General features: G+C 47.6%; 1 protein-coding gene across 2 annotated transcripts in view; it reads left to right on the top strand.

The window, feature by feature from the left end:
* The window catches only part of REEP1 (receptor accessory protein 1), a 122,251-nt gene that overhangs the window by 72,483 nt on the left and 35,685 nt on the right, over nucleotides 1–14,083 (top strand). For both annotated transcript variants that reach the window (XM_055121727.1, XM_055121728.1), the window contains exons 4-5: nucleotides 5,152–5,272; nucleotides 7,704–7,817. In XM_055121727.1, the coding sequence (XP_054977702.1) occupies nucleotides 5,152–5,272; nucleotides 7,704–7,817 (235 nt within the window). The remainder of the gene's footprint in view (nucleotides 1–5,151; nucleotides 5,273–7,703; nucleotides 7,818–14,083) is intronic.

Here is a 14,083-nt window from a genome sequence, read left to right as displayed (position 1 = left end):
GTGCCACACTGGATCGGCACGGGTTCGGGGCCTCACATAGCGTCAGGATGGAACCAAAGGCCTTGAACACGTCAGGCTTGTGCTCTGATGCTTGTGCTACAGCTCCACCCCCAGTGAAGTGAAAAACTTTCACTTAAGTTTTCAGAAAGAATAAAGTAATAAACATACAGGACGATGTAAAATCGAAGCCGTACACTAAACTGTAAAATAGCACGCTGAAAGTAAACAGGACACTTTGTCTTCCCCTGGGCCTTTGGTTCCTCTCCCCAGAGATATTGCTGTTAAAAGTTACTTGTGTTTTGTTTCAGAAATGGATTCTTTTTTATTGGTGGGGGGCGGGGGCACACCTGAAGTGCTCAAGGCTTCCTCCTGCCTCTGTGCTCAGGGATCACTTCTAGTGGGGCTCTGAGAACCATATGGGATGCCAGAGATTGAACTAGGGTTGGCAGCCTGCAAGGCAAGCGCCATACCCACTTTATTATCTCTCCAGCCCCCTCTCAGAGTCCTAAACTGTATATGTGTTTTACCTATGAGGAAAAATGCTTCTTACATAATAAAAGAACTGCAGTGTGGCAGATTCTCATGGGACTGTGTGTACCTTGGGTCAGTGCCCGTGCTTGCCAGATTCATTTTTTTCCCCCTGGGGCTGGCAAATACTTGTTTTCAAGACAAAATTTGCTCCATTATAAGCACCAACATGATCCAGTGTGGGAAAATCATGCATCCGTCTTCTCCTGGCCCTTCTCTCCTCTGGCTGTGAAATTTTAAACAATCTAGACATGATCTTATCCTCTCGATGTGGAGGGAATGTTCATTCAGGAAGAGCCTGCCAGCAGCAAAAACAGCCGACTCTGAGACCTTGATGAGGGGTGGAGTGGGGCAGAGTGGCTGTTCCACTCTGTTGGGGAGGTGAGGGGACCATAGGACAGGTAAGGGGCCCTGAAATGACCGGGATTTTCACTTGACTTCCTTATCTGAGGAGGATGCCGTGGAAGAGTTACATTTCTGATCTTTCCAGACAAGCACAGGTCTTGTTTCCCTCAGTCATGTTTTCAGACTACCTGGGCTTCATTTTATTTGGGACCAGTTAGACACAGCCAAGGAAGGATGGAGTGTTTTCTCTGCCGATCCCTAGAAATCGGAGTTACCGCAGGCCACACAGCGCCCTGGGCCGATCAAGAAGAAAGGGGTGGGAATGTGGGGAAGAGCCTACACTGTGGTTTCTGTGGAAAGCACGCACGAGGCAAGGTGAGCGGGTCTCAGATGGCCTAGCCTGAATCATTTCCATAGGCCCCGCTTGACTGTGGGGGCTGTATCTGGTGGTCCAGTAGCTGGCCCGGGATACTTAGAGCCAGTGGCTGGCGAGGAGAATGTGCGTGTGAAAGCTCTGTGGAGGAGGTGTTGAGGGCGTGGGGGTCATGGACTCTGGTTGGCCTGTCCAAGGTTTGCTATCCAGTGCATTGTTTCCTGTCTTCAGAAATCAGCAGGCTCTCTGAAGTAAACGTGGCCCCAAGATGTCAGTGCACTCCTTCCCCCCTACAGAAAATGGAAAGGCGTTCTTAGTGTGCTTCAGGACCACAGACATGGTTGCACATGGTATGGATGGAGCAAGCTCTCTGCTCAAGGCAAATGGGGCTGAAGTTCTAAGGATGCCCTGCTGGCAAGCCCAGTGCTCTGGGACTGCATCCAGAGACGGGGCTGACTAACTGTAATGTGCAAAGGGACTGTGCAGAGACCTGTTAATGACAGGTCGTGGGTTGCCGTTCTGTATTATTTGTGAAAATCAGTCTGTCTCTTTGACTACTTTGCCTTCGTTTCAAGGATTCCAAAATCATGTCTGTATTTCCCAGTAGACTGCAAGCTCTAAGAGGGTGGGGATCTGGTCTCCGTGGCTAAACACTGTCTCAGTGGTCAGCCAATATAGGGACTGGTACATGTGTGTGGACAGAATGGCATGAAGGACCTCAAGCTCCAGAATTAATGTTCTCTGCATCCTAAATGCCTTTCCCCCCTTTTATTGGTTTACTTATTTTTGGTGCTGGAGATAAAAATTTGGTTTATTTATTTTGGTGCTAGGCACTTCCTATAGGTGAGGCATGTACTTTACCACCAAGTCACATCTTGACCTAAACTCTTTTGATACCCTGAAATTCAAGATCTGTCTGGCTGCTGTTGACATGAGCTGGGCGCACAGCACCCTCTTTCCTAGCACGAGTTTGGCTCCTGTCCCTGCCTCTTCGGGAGCCAAGAGGACAGGCAGGAGAAGGAGGCTTTTCTTCTCAGTGAAGAGCATCGCTCTGCTCTTCTCTGCAGTAAATTGTCCAGCCGCTTGTGCCTTCTGGCCACAAGTGAAGGGAGAAGGACTGGGTGGATGGCTGAGCCTGCAGGCCATGGTGGGTGTATAAAAATAAAAATAAAAAGAAAGGAAGGGGCGCGCAGGCGGCGAGGCAGGCGAAGGAAGGAAGAAGGCCAAACTGGTTGCTCGATCGGTTTATTTCATGTCCATCTCCATTCTCCTCTGATTCTCCTCCTGCTTCTTTCTCCCCATCCTACTTCATTCTCTCTCTCTCTGCCTCTCTCCCGGCTCTCGGTCTCTCTCTCGATCTGTGGATCTGGCCCCCGTGGATCTGGCTCCCGTGGATCTGGCTCCCATGGATCTGGCCCCGGTGGGTCTGGCGCCGTGGATCTGGCCCCTGTGGATCTGGATCTGGCCCCCAACCCACTCTTCCAGCCTAGTTAAATCTCCACCGCATGAGGGGGTTGGGGCATACACATAGGTGTGGTCAGCAATAGGGTAAGGTTCTTTTCCCTCAGGGGATGCTTCTCCCAGGACTTAATTCTCTATCAGCAGGAGGATCCACCCAAGGGCAGAGTCCCATGAATGTGTTTCTCTTCTCAGCCAGCAAACATATAAGAATTCATAATATTAATTATTTTGTATGGACACAATAAGAGATGCATTAAAGCTTATAGAATTGCTCTCCTGGGGCCATCTCAATCTCAGACTACAGTGCTCAGGCCAGATCAGTCTTTCCCATCCCTGGCAGGGTCCCAGTCTCATAATTACTATTGGATCATGACAGCATTTGTCTATGATCAAGCTCTTAACTTATAGTTAAGAATTAGGCACCTTGGCCAGGCCCATCTCGATGCCAGGGTAGCACATAACTCACCGCTTGCCCTGGATCCTTCCCGTCCCACGTCGGGGACCCTACTTTGGGGTGCTAGGAACTGAGGGCAACTGAGGCTTAAGTGGAGAAAGCAGATGCCCAGGAGGGAATATCGAGGCCAATTAAGTCTTAAGTTATAAAAACATAATATTGTCTTCTTGTGTCTATACAAAAAAGACATAGCTTTAAAGTAAATTATTCAAAAGGCATAAAGAGGAGAGAAAGGCAATGTTATAATATTCAGTGTCCTAGGAAGTTCTGACCTTACCAATTAACAGAGTTTGATTAAGGGAAGAGCAGATAAACTGGTAGAATTGGTTACAGATAAACAAAAGAATGGGAGTGACTCGGGAGCACTTTGATGGGTGTGACTGATAAACCTAAGCTCCTTGGGCAAGGGGAGCAAGGACGAACCAAAGTCAGGCCTAACATATTTAGAGCTATATTCCAACATCTCCCCCTTTTATGTTTACAAAATTACAAAAATTTGAAATAGAAAGAGGAACAATTCCAAACACAATACAGTCTTATAAATTGTAATAAAAATTCTCCTCCTGCTTCTTTCTCCCCCATCCTACTTCATTCTCTCTCTCTCTGCCTCTCTCCCGGCTCTCGGTCTCTCTCTCGATCAGTGGATCTGGCCCCCGTGGATCTGGCCCCCATGAATCTGGCTCCGTGGATCTGGCCCCTGTGGATCTGGATCTGCCCCCAACCCACTCTTCCAGCCTAGTTAAATCTCCACAGCATCAGGGGGTTGGGGCATACACATAGGTGTGGTCAGCAATAGATTAAGGTTCTTTTTCCTCAGGGGATGCTTCTCCTAGGACTTAATTCTCTTTCAGCAGGAGGATCCACCCAAGGGCAGAGTCCCATGAATGTGTTTCTCTTCTCCTCAGCCAGCAAACATATAAGAATTCATAATATTAATTATTTTGTATGGACACAATAAGAGATGCATTAAAGCTTATAGAATTGCTCTCCTGGGGCCATCTCAATCTCAGACTACAGTGCTCAGGCCAGATCAGTCTTTCCTAGCCCTGGCAGGGTCCCAGTCTCATAATTACTATTGGATCATGACAGTATTTGTCTATGATCAAGCTCTTAACTTATAGTTAAGAATTAGGCACTTTGGCCAGGCCCATCTCGATGCCAGGGTAGCACATAACTCACCGCTTGCCCTGGATCCTTCCCGTCCCACGTCGGGGACCCTACTTTGGGGTGCTAGGAACTGAGGGCAACTGAGGCTTAAGTGGAGAAAGCAGATGCCCAGGAGGGAATATCGAGGCCAATTAAGTCTTAAGTTATAAAAACATAATATTGTCTTCTTGTGTCTATACAAAAAAGACATAGCTTTAAAGTAAATTATTCAAAAGGCATAAAGAGGAGAGAAAGGCAATGTTATAATATTCAGTGTCCTAGGAAGTTCTGACCTTACCAATTAACAGAGTTTGATTAAGGGAAGAGCAGATAAACTGGTAGAATTGGTTACAGATAAACAAAAGAATGGGAGTGACTCGGGAGCACTTTGATGGGTGTGACTGATAAACCTAAGCTCCTTGGGCAAGGGGAGCAAGGACGAACCAAAGTCAGGCCTAACATATTTAGAGCTATATTCCAACAGTGGGAGCCCCATCTTGAATGAGCGTAGCCCCGCAAGAAGCATTGCCAGCATGACCCTGGGTGAATCCTGGGGAGAGCCTGGGTTCTGGTTGGATTTGACCACAAAAGAAATAAGAGTCAGCTTGTCCAAGAGGCCTTGTGCCTGTGCTGTGTGGGTGCACTCTCCTGTGTAAGTGAGAGAAAGAAGGATCAGAGCCTTATAAATGCAGATGCATGGAAAGAAGGAGATAGAGATAGAGAGAGAGAGAGAGAGAGAGAGAGAGAGAGAGAGAGAGAGAGAGAGAGAGATCTCCTGCTCTCCCCCTCATCATCATGTCTCTGAGGACTAATGAAACCTGTCTTTTCTCCACCCCCTCTCTAGGTTTCCTTTCTATTATGAACTCAAAATAGCATTTGTAGCCTGGCTGCTGTCTCCCTACACAAAAGGCTCCAGTCTCCTGTATAGGAAGTTTGTACATCCCACACTGTCTTCAAAAGAAAAGGTAATTGGTGCCGTGCTGCATTTCGCTCCTTAAACAAGTTTTTCTTTTTTTTTTTTTTAAAAAAAAACAACTTAAAAGTTTATCCATGAAAAGATCAGGTTATTTTATTGTGGGAGCCCCTCAAAACAAAACAAAACAAACAAACAAACAAAAAGAAAACCAGAAAATTTACATAGACAGGAAAAGTGAAGCATAGAGAAATGAAATGACTTGAATCAAGCTACTACTTCCAGGAGCGAGACTGGAATGTAGTTGATTCCTTGTACAACATTTGCTTCCTTGTTTGATGATAAAAATGTATGCTGTCAACAAACTGCTGCTGTTGTGGTGATTGTCAGTCAATAAGTCATAATGATTATTGATCAGTATGGTAATAGTCACAGCAAATAATGAGAAGTCATCATAATTTTTGTCTTTCACCTTTAAAGTACTTCACAAGCATCTATAAACTGAAATTTTTTTGTCTCATGTGAGAGTTAAAAAAAATAAGCCTGGGAGAAATTAAGGAAAGGGTCAACAATAAAAATTCAAGGAAGAATTCCAATATGTATCTTTTTAAGATAAAATTAATTTTAAGATCTTTAAAAATGTCACTCTATACAATTATATTTTTGTTTAGCACCTTCATTCAAACTGTTTCACCAGTTTTGTTCTCAGTAATTGTTTCTCTCAATGAATTGTTTCTTTTTTTTTTGACCTACCATATGATAGATACAAACTTATTAAAATGAATGGTTGCTGGGGCCAAGGTAAGGCACTTGCCTTGCACACAGCCAATCTGGGTTTGATTCCCAGCACCCAGATAATCCTCGGAGCTACCAGGAGTGCTCCCTGAGCAGAGAGCCAGGAGTAAGCCCTGAGCACAGCTGGTGTGGCCCCCACACCAAAATTGATAAATAAAATAAAATGAACAGTTGCTTTGGTTTTATGAATTTGATGACCTTTTGTGCCTGCCAGTCTATGTAAACTGTTTTTAAAATAAATGTTTAATGTATTTCCAAATCCTCAAACAAAAAATAAAACAGGTATCATAATTGCAGTCTGAGAACTTTAACATGTGTGAATAAAATCCACTTCTGCTGTTTTTGTGATGACCAAGACTGGACCACCATATGAAAGAAGCTTAGTTCCTTCTTTTGACATATTACCTTAAATGCCCGAGAATGGAATTATTTGGGCCCAACATTGTATAACTCACTAGTTATATGCCTTTTTAAACTCAGGAGCACTCTAGGTTCTCCTGAAAGTTGGAGACGCTAGTGTTTCCCACACTGAAAAACATCACCCCCTGGAGGACACTAGGCCAGTTGGGGGCGAGGGTGCTGATAGGGACTGGTTGGGGGTGGGGAAGGGCGCTTTCTATTGGTTCCCTTAAAGAAGGCAGATGGAGGGCATTTAGTAATTTTTGTTTGTTTGTTTTTAAATAGGAGGTGTCAGGGCTGGAGTGACAGTACAGCGGGTAGGGCAATTGTCTTGGACATGGCCAACCTGGGTTCCATCCCTGGCTCCCGTGTGGTCCCCTGAGCCCACTGGCAGTAATTCCTGAGTGAAGAGCCAGGAGTAACCCCTGACCACTGCAGCCCCCTCAAGGAGGCGGGGGTGGTAAAAAAACCCAGATAACTCTGGGAACCTGTGCTCAGCAGAATGATGTCCTGCTGCTTGCTGTGCTACCCGACTTAGCACCATCACTGCTCCATCCAGAAGACAAAACTGTCAAGGCTCAGCTTGACAAAACTGTCCCCCAGCTCGTGGCAAGTGTGGGATTAGATGCTGGGCTCTTGCTGGACATTTTCCCAGGTCCCTCATTGTCTAACGGGGTGACCGTGTACGAGAGGGCAGGAGAGTCTCCATTCAGGCACTCTGGAGCCTTCCTAGAAGGTTAGAGGACTTTAGACATGCTTTCAGGATTAGGAAATGTCTGTTTTGAGGGCCAAAGCGATAGTCCAGCGAGTAGGGTGTTTGCCTTGTATGTGGCCGACCTGGGTTTGATCCCTGGCATCCCACATGGTCCCCTAAGCACTACCAGGAGTGATTCCTGAACATCATGCTTGTGTGACCCAATAAGCAAAAAATAAATAAATAAATAAAGTCTGCTTTTTCTCTAAAGTTCCTTTTCTTGCTTTTTTGGGGGGAGGATCTGATGATGATGGGCTGCAGCCTCGTGGACCATGGCCAGTGATGCGCAGGGTGCGAGGAATGGATGAAGCCTGACTGCTGTTCTGTCTCCCAGCACCGCCACCCCCACTGCAGATTTTGTTTTCTACCCCCTCCCCATATCTCTTCTCACCCTTTCTTCTCTCCATACACACACTAGAATCCCTGTGAGAATCAGTGATGGGGCAGGCAGCCAAGCCCAGCACTCAGGAGGGAGAAAAGGGAAAGATTTCACCGGCTCTGACAGTTCACTGTGTCTCTTTTTTCCATTTGACAGGAAATTGACGATTGCCTAGTCCAAGCAAAAGACAAAAGTTACGATGCCCTGGTGCACTTCGGAAAGCGGGGCTTGAACGTGGCGGCCACAGCGGCGGTGATGGCTGCTTCCAAGGTACGAAGCTGGTCTCTGAGCTGGGGCTGCATGAGCATTTGATCCCCGCAGGCTGCCCTGGTGATTGTCCATGCAGCTTGCACCAGTGAAAGACCGATCAGTGGTTTCTTTATGGGCGCTTCACTTCCTGTCTCAGAGGGAGGTTTGAGTCCTTTGTTTTCTAGAGTACCTTTGAAATTTGTTGGGGAAAAAGAATCAGGTGATTCTTGCTCCAGAAAATTTGGGACACCAAGACACACACACACACACACACACACACACACACACAATTTATACACTTTGAAGAGGTTCCCAGAAGCCCTGAATCTCATCCACGGGTACCAGAATAAGAATCTCTAAATGACTTTGACCTAAAGCCTAGGAGAGAGGGGAAAGCTGCACTTCTCTGCAGCTTCTCAGGACTCTGCGAGTGTCCCCCAAACTCTAAGTGTCCAGGTGAGAGACTGTCTGTGGAGAGGTGTCCCTGTGCTCATGTGTCTCAGTAGATCCAAAAGAAGGTGCCCAGAGAAGGTTGGTGGATGCAGACAGCGGGGAGGTGGTGCCAGCCAGTCAGACATGGGGGTGTGAGATGGAGTCTGGGCTGGTGAGGTACTGTGCTTTATTCTCCACTCTTTTGCAGCCCGCACCTCTTCTCAAGTCCTGTGTTCCCACCCGCTGCTTCTCATATCGGCATCTTGTCCTCATGTCACTGTCTCCTAGTGGGCTTGGCCCCAAGCAGGGACACTGGGACACATTTACTCTCTGAGGAAATCTAGCAGATTCTTTGTGTCCTGTTGACAAATGCTTCTCTGAACCCCACTGTAGAGCTGGGAGGGAAGCCAGTGCTTGGCGGGTCTGTTGTATTAGCAGAGGGAAGCGCTCAGTTTGGACGGGATGTGAGAGTTGGGAAAGGTGGCTGGAACCCTCTCAGGGTTTGAAGAGGGTTGATAGAAATCTTGGTGCGCTGTGGATTTTGTGTGGCAGGAGGGAGGGTGCTGACAGGCAATAGGAGCTACATGGCTGGTTTGACTTTTCTGTGCCTCTTAAATGCATGAGGCACATTAAGAGCATTTCTGGGAGAAAAACCCAAGATTTTGTGTTTATTTAAAAAAAAGGGGGGGGTCTGGAGCAATAACACAGCAGGTAGGGCATTTTCCTTGCACGCGGCCGACCCAGGTTCAATTCCAGCATCCCATATGGTCCCCTGAGCACCGCCAGGGGTAATTCCTGATTGCAGAGCCACACCTGTGTCTCCAGGTGTGACCCAAAAAGAAAAAAAAACATGCTTCTCTAGGTTAGCATATAGAGCTTGGGCGAGGAAGAGAAGGAACAAATGGGAGGAATTCCTGTTTCAGAGAAGGACCAGCTTCGTCCACTCTACAGTGACCTGTCACTGCTCTCAGCATGGGGGTACCCCACTCCCCAGGACACCAGGGACAGTGTCTTTGCAGAGGAAAATCTGCTTTGGTACCCCAAGGAGATACATCAGGGTTTCAAAAGAGCAGTGGTGTGCGGGAGCCTGCTGTTGAAGACGCACCATTCAGATGGGCCAGGGTGGGGGTGGGAGGCTCCTCCTGGAGATGCGCAGCCAGCCAAACTAGTGGCTCAGTGCAGACCTTGGACTTGGGGATCACCTGGGCCACAGCGGAGGTTCTGGAGGGACCATGTAGTGTTAGGTATCAAACTGGAGTGGGCTGCAGGCAAGGCACAGACCTTACTGCCTTACTGTACTCTCTCTCTCTTTCTCTCTTTCTCTCTTTCTCTCTCTCTCTCTCTCCCTCTCTCTCTCTCTCTCTCTCCCTCTCTCTCTCTCTCTCTCTCCCTCTCTCTCTCTCTCTCTCTCTCTCTCTCGCACCTAGAATTTTCTTTGTAAGCTGCAGGAGAAGGGAAATCAAAATTGCTAAGCTCTGAATTCCTCAGGCCACCTTTGCAGTACAGAACTGCAGAAACCTTCTCTGCCCCTAGTGCCTGAGCCCTCAGCCTTTCTCAGCCCTGTCACAGGACATCACTGGGGGGTATTGATCAGGGCAACACAGCCTGGTCAGCTGAGTGTCTGGAAGTGGTGTTCTCTCAGTAGTCCTCTTCCAGGGCTCCCTCCAGCTAGAGCTGCAGAATCCTGATGTGGCCTGCCCCTGTGCACCCCTCAGGTCCCTCAGACCCCTCAGAAGACCTGTGAGCCTGAGCTTCCTGCCAGGCAACCGCTCACATTGGAACATGCCTCAGGAAATCACTGAGACGCTTTCTCTGGAGGAACAGCGTGAGGGGTGCCTGCTTCCTGTTGAATTCGGTTTCTGATGAGAGAATTTTCTGCCTTAGTGAGGGCTCTGCCTTGCCTTTCTAAATATCTTGAGAGAGAGAAAACACATCTCTTCCAAAAATAATGTCCTCTATTTTTGAACCAGATGTGTACTTTAAAAAAGAAAAGTGAAATCCCATCTGGTTGAGAGTAACTCAGTGGTTTCCACAGCAACGGTAGATCCCACCAGCGGGAGCAGAGGAAGATGACGCATCAGTGGGGCCAAGTGCAGCTTTCATGTCCAAACCACCTAGGAAGCTTTGTTTCCCTTCTGATAGCTCCTCAGATGTGCTGGATGTGACTCGAAGGCCACCGGTGCATGGATCTCTATTTTTAACAGGTTCCCCAGGTGCCTTTTAACCAGGCAGCTCCGTGCAGGTCGTTGCTGGAGGCGCCATTCCAAGCCAGAGGCACCCTGGTGATTGGAGGGAACACGCCCACCTTCTTTTCCATTCCTGGAGTGCAGATTCTGCTTCAAGAAGCTTTAGCCTGAGAATGAGAAACAGTGCGGGCCCAGGCGTGTGGGCACATGGGCCTCTGCATCTCGGTGGCACTTCCCAGCACTGGTTAAAGGATATGGTGAGGGCTAGAGTGATAGCACAGCAGGTAGGGCATTTGCCTTGCACGCAACGCAGCCCACCCGGGTTCGATTCCCAGCATCCCATATGGTCCCCTGAGCACCGCCAGAAGTAATTCCTGAGTGCATGAGCCAGGAGTAAGCCCTGTGCATCGCTGGGTATGACCCCCCCCCCAAAAAAAAAAAAAGAAAGAAAAAAAGAATATGGTGAGAACACAGATTTTTTTTTTTTTTTTGTCTTTTGGATCATTCCTGGCAATGCTCAGGGGTTATTCCTGGCTTTGCACTCAGGAATCACTCGTGGCGGTGCTTGGGGAACCATATTGCAAGGGACTGAACCCGGGTTGTCTGTGTGCAAGGCAAGCGCCCTACCCGCTGTGCTATCGCTCTGGCCACAAGAACGCAGATTCTTCTACCTGTTAGGTAGTACCTGAAAGTACAGTGCATCCAGCTGAGACCTGAACAAATTGTGCTACCCCAGACAAATAGGACAACTTCAGGGATCACCCTGCCTAGTCACTCATGGCTAGAGGGATCCTATAATTTTCTGTTCAGAGAACATGCCTGCAAGTTAGAGGGTGCCCCTGCAGCTCCTCCAAGGGAAACAGGCTTTGTGTCCACCGCCCCCCCCGCCCCCAGAGCCCACTTTCCTTGGACCCTGTGCTCTCCTCCCCGAAACCATCAGCCTTCATCAGACAACTCAGTCTAGACATTGGCTGCATTGATCTAAGTGGATGGCACGAAAGCAAGATGCTTGTGAGATCCTCACTTCAGGGTCAAAGATTGTACAGGCTGAAGGCACTTGTCTTGTACAAGACCAGTCCAGGTATGATCCTCAGAACAACATACGGTCCTTTGAGCCCCTGCCGGGAGAGGTCCCTGAGCACCAAGCCAGGAGTAAGTCCTGACCACTGCTGCCTGTGGCCTGTCCCCCACCCACCTGTTAATCTATTTCTTTAGAGACTCTAGTTCAGACACTGTAGGTGGAATTAGCTGACAGGTAAGGTGTCTCCCCTACTCATTTTTCATCCTTTGAAACCTCCCTTGAAAGAAACTTCAGTGCTTCAGTGAAAGGTCTCTTAGGTAACTTTCAGTAAATTCCGTTTACTCCCTCTTAGACTAATTAGCCTTCTTTCCCCTTCCTTCCCTGACCCCAGTGAAAAATGAATGTTTGCAGGACCTGAGGTGCAGGTCAACAGTAATGGCCTTACACTGTGTATGACAGGGCCTGGATTTGCTTTCTCGCACTGACAAAAAACAACACAACCATTTAGATATTTGCAGGAATGGGTAGAGCATTTGCCTTGCACGAGGCCGACCTGGGTTCGATTCCTCCGTTCCTCTCAGAGAGTCCGGCAAGCTACCGAGAGTATCCCGCCTGCACAGCAGAGCCTGGCAAGCTACCTGTGGTGTATTCGATATGCCAAAAACAGTAACAAGTCTCACAATGGAGACATTACTGTGCCCACTCAAGCAAATGGAAAAACAACAGGATGACAGTGTTACGACAGTGCTACCTCATTGTGAGTGTGAGGAAATTTTGGAAACCACATCTCTGTACAAGTTAATTAATAATATTAATTTATTACGGGAGAACTTGAAAATCTAAAACAACAAAATGACTCTTGGGACTTTTCTCCCCAGGCCTGTTTGCCATTTCCACTCCAGCCTTTGATCTGCCACCAGGAAAGTGTTAAGGCAGCTTTTCTTTCCATGAAAACTGCACTGTCTCCTTCCGGGGCCTCACTCTAGCACCTACTAAGTGAACCTCATTTACAAACTGCCTCCCTACCTAGATAGAAGTGCTCTCTCTCCCTCTCTCTCTCTCTCTCTCTCTCTCTTTCTCTCTCTCTTTCTCTCTCTGTCTCTGTCTCCGTGTCTTTCTCTCTCCTTCTCAGTTTAACAATACAAGACAAGACTGACATCCTTTGGACCAACTTCTCTCTCTCTCTCTCTCTCTCTCTCTCATTTTTGGGCCACATCTGGCTGTGCTCAGGGCTTACTCATGGCTCTGCTCAGGGACCACTCCTTGCTTTGTGCTCAAGGATCACTCCTGGTGGGCTCAGAAGACCATATGGGATGCTGGGGATCAAACCCAAGTCAAACACAAGTCCCTATCTGCTGTACTATCTCTCTGGCCCCAGAAAGTAGCTTTTTCTTAACCACCAGTTTCACCTAGAGGGGAAAAAATTAGGCTCCAGGGTATTTTTAAAGGCTAGAATTGGAAATATCTCACTCTCTTTTTAAAAAATCACTATAGAAATTCATTTATAAAACAAAACACTTTGTCCCACGCAAGAAGAACCATACATAGTACAGAACAGGAATGGGTTCTCAGTTCTGGGGCTGAGCAGATGGCCCGAATGCCAGGTGCACTGACTTGGATGGTGAGGCCCTGGATTCCGTCCTTGAGCCTGGACCTGACTGCCTCCACCATCTGCTCTGTCACACAAAGGGCCAGGTGGGTGAGGGAGAGGGAGGAGGAGGAAACCAAAGTTTTAGAGATGTGAGATATTATAGCCAACTTATTCCCCTTAAAATTTGAACCATGTGCCATGTCTCTGTCATCTGCCCCATTGTCAGATAAACTAGCCTTGCTTTATTTCTTTTGTCCTTTTTTAAAAAATGTCTCATTATTTGAAAATAGTGTTTTGGTGTCCGGGAGCCCCTGTTCCTACAACAGCTCCAGTGACACCAGTACTCAGTGAAGTTGCCTGTGCAATCCGCTTCTCTACTACAAGATGCTTCTTCCCTGGGAGTGGGTGGTTACTCCCTTGAATCTTAGCATCTCCTAATAAATGATTAGCTTCGGGAGATGAGAAGGACTAGATTCTTTCCTATTCCTTGCTTACAAAAAAAAAAAATAGGCTCAGGGGTTCAGATTGTAGGGTACTTACCTTACATGTGGTCAACTTAGGGTCAATTCCTGGCTCCCCCTATCAGCCCACCAGGAGTGATTCCCGAGAACAGATCCAGCCATAAATAAGTTCAGAGCACAGCTTGGTGTGGTCCCCCCAAAGAAAAATAAAAGAAATAACAGGCGTAATACTAAATAAAAGCCTATTTTGTTCACTTACTGATGTGGGCAAGCACACCCTGTGGTGCTCGGGGTCACTCCTGACTCCGTGCTCAAGAGTGACACCTGGCCACATTTGGGGGACCATATATGGTTCTTGGGATTGAATCAGGGTTAGCCACATGTGAGGTAAATGCCTTACCTCCTGTACTATCCAGTCATAATTTTTTGGGTTTTGTATCATGTCTGGTGGTGCTCAGGGGCTACTCCTAATTCTGTGCCTGGAGGATCAGGTAGTGTTGAGGATCAAATCGGAGTGAGCAGTGTGCAAGGCAAGTTCCTTAGCCCCTGTACTATCTTTCCAGCCCAACAATGCCTACTTCAATATTTACACTAAT

Source organism: Sorex araneus, chromosome X, assembly GCF_027595985.1.
Source record: "Sorex araneus isolate mSorAra2 chromosome X, mSorAra2.pri, whole genome shotgun sequence".
NCBI classification, from domain to species: domain Eukaryota; kingdom Metazoa; phylum Chordata; class Mammalia; order Eulipotyphla; family Soricidae; genus Sorex; species Sorex araneus.
This window is presented reverse-complemented; position numbering and strand designations above follow the sequence as displayed.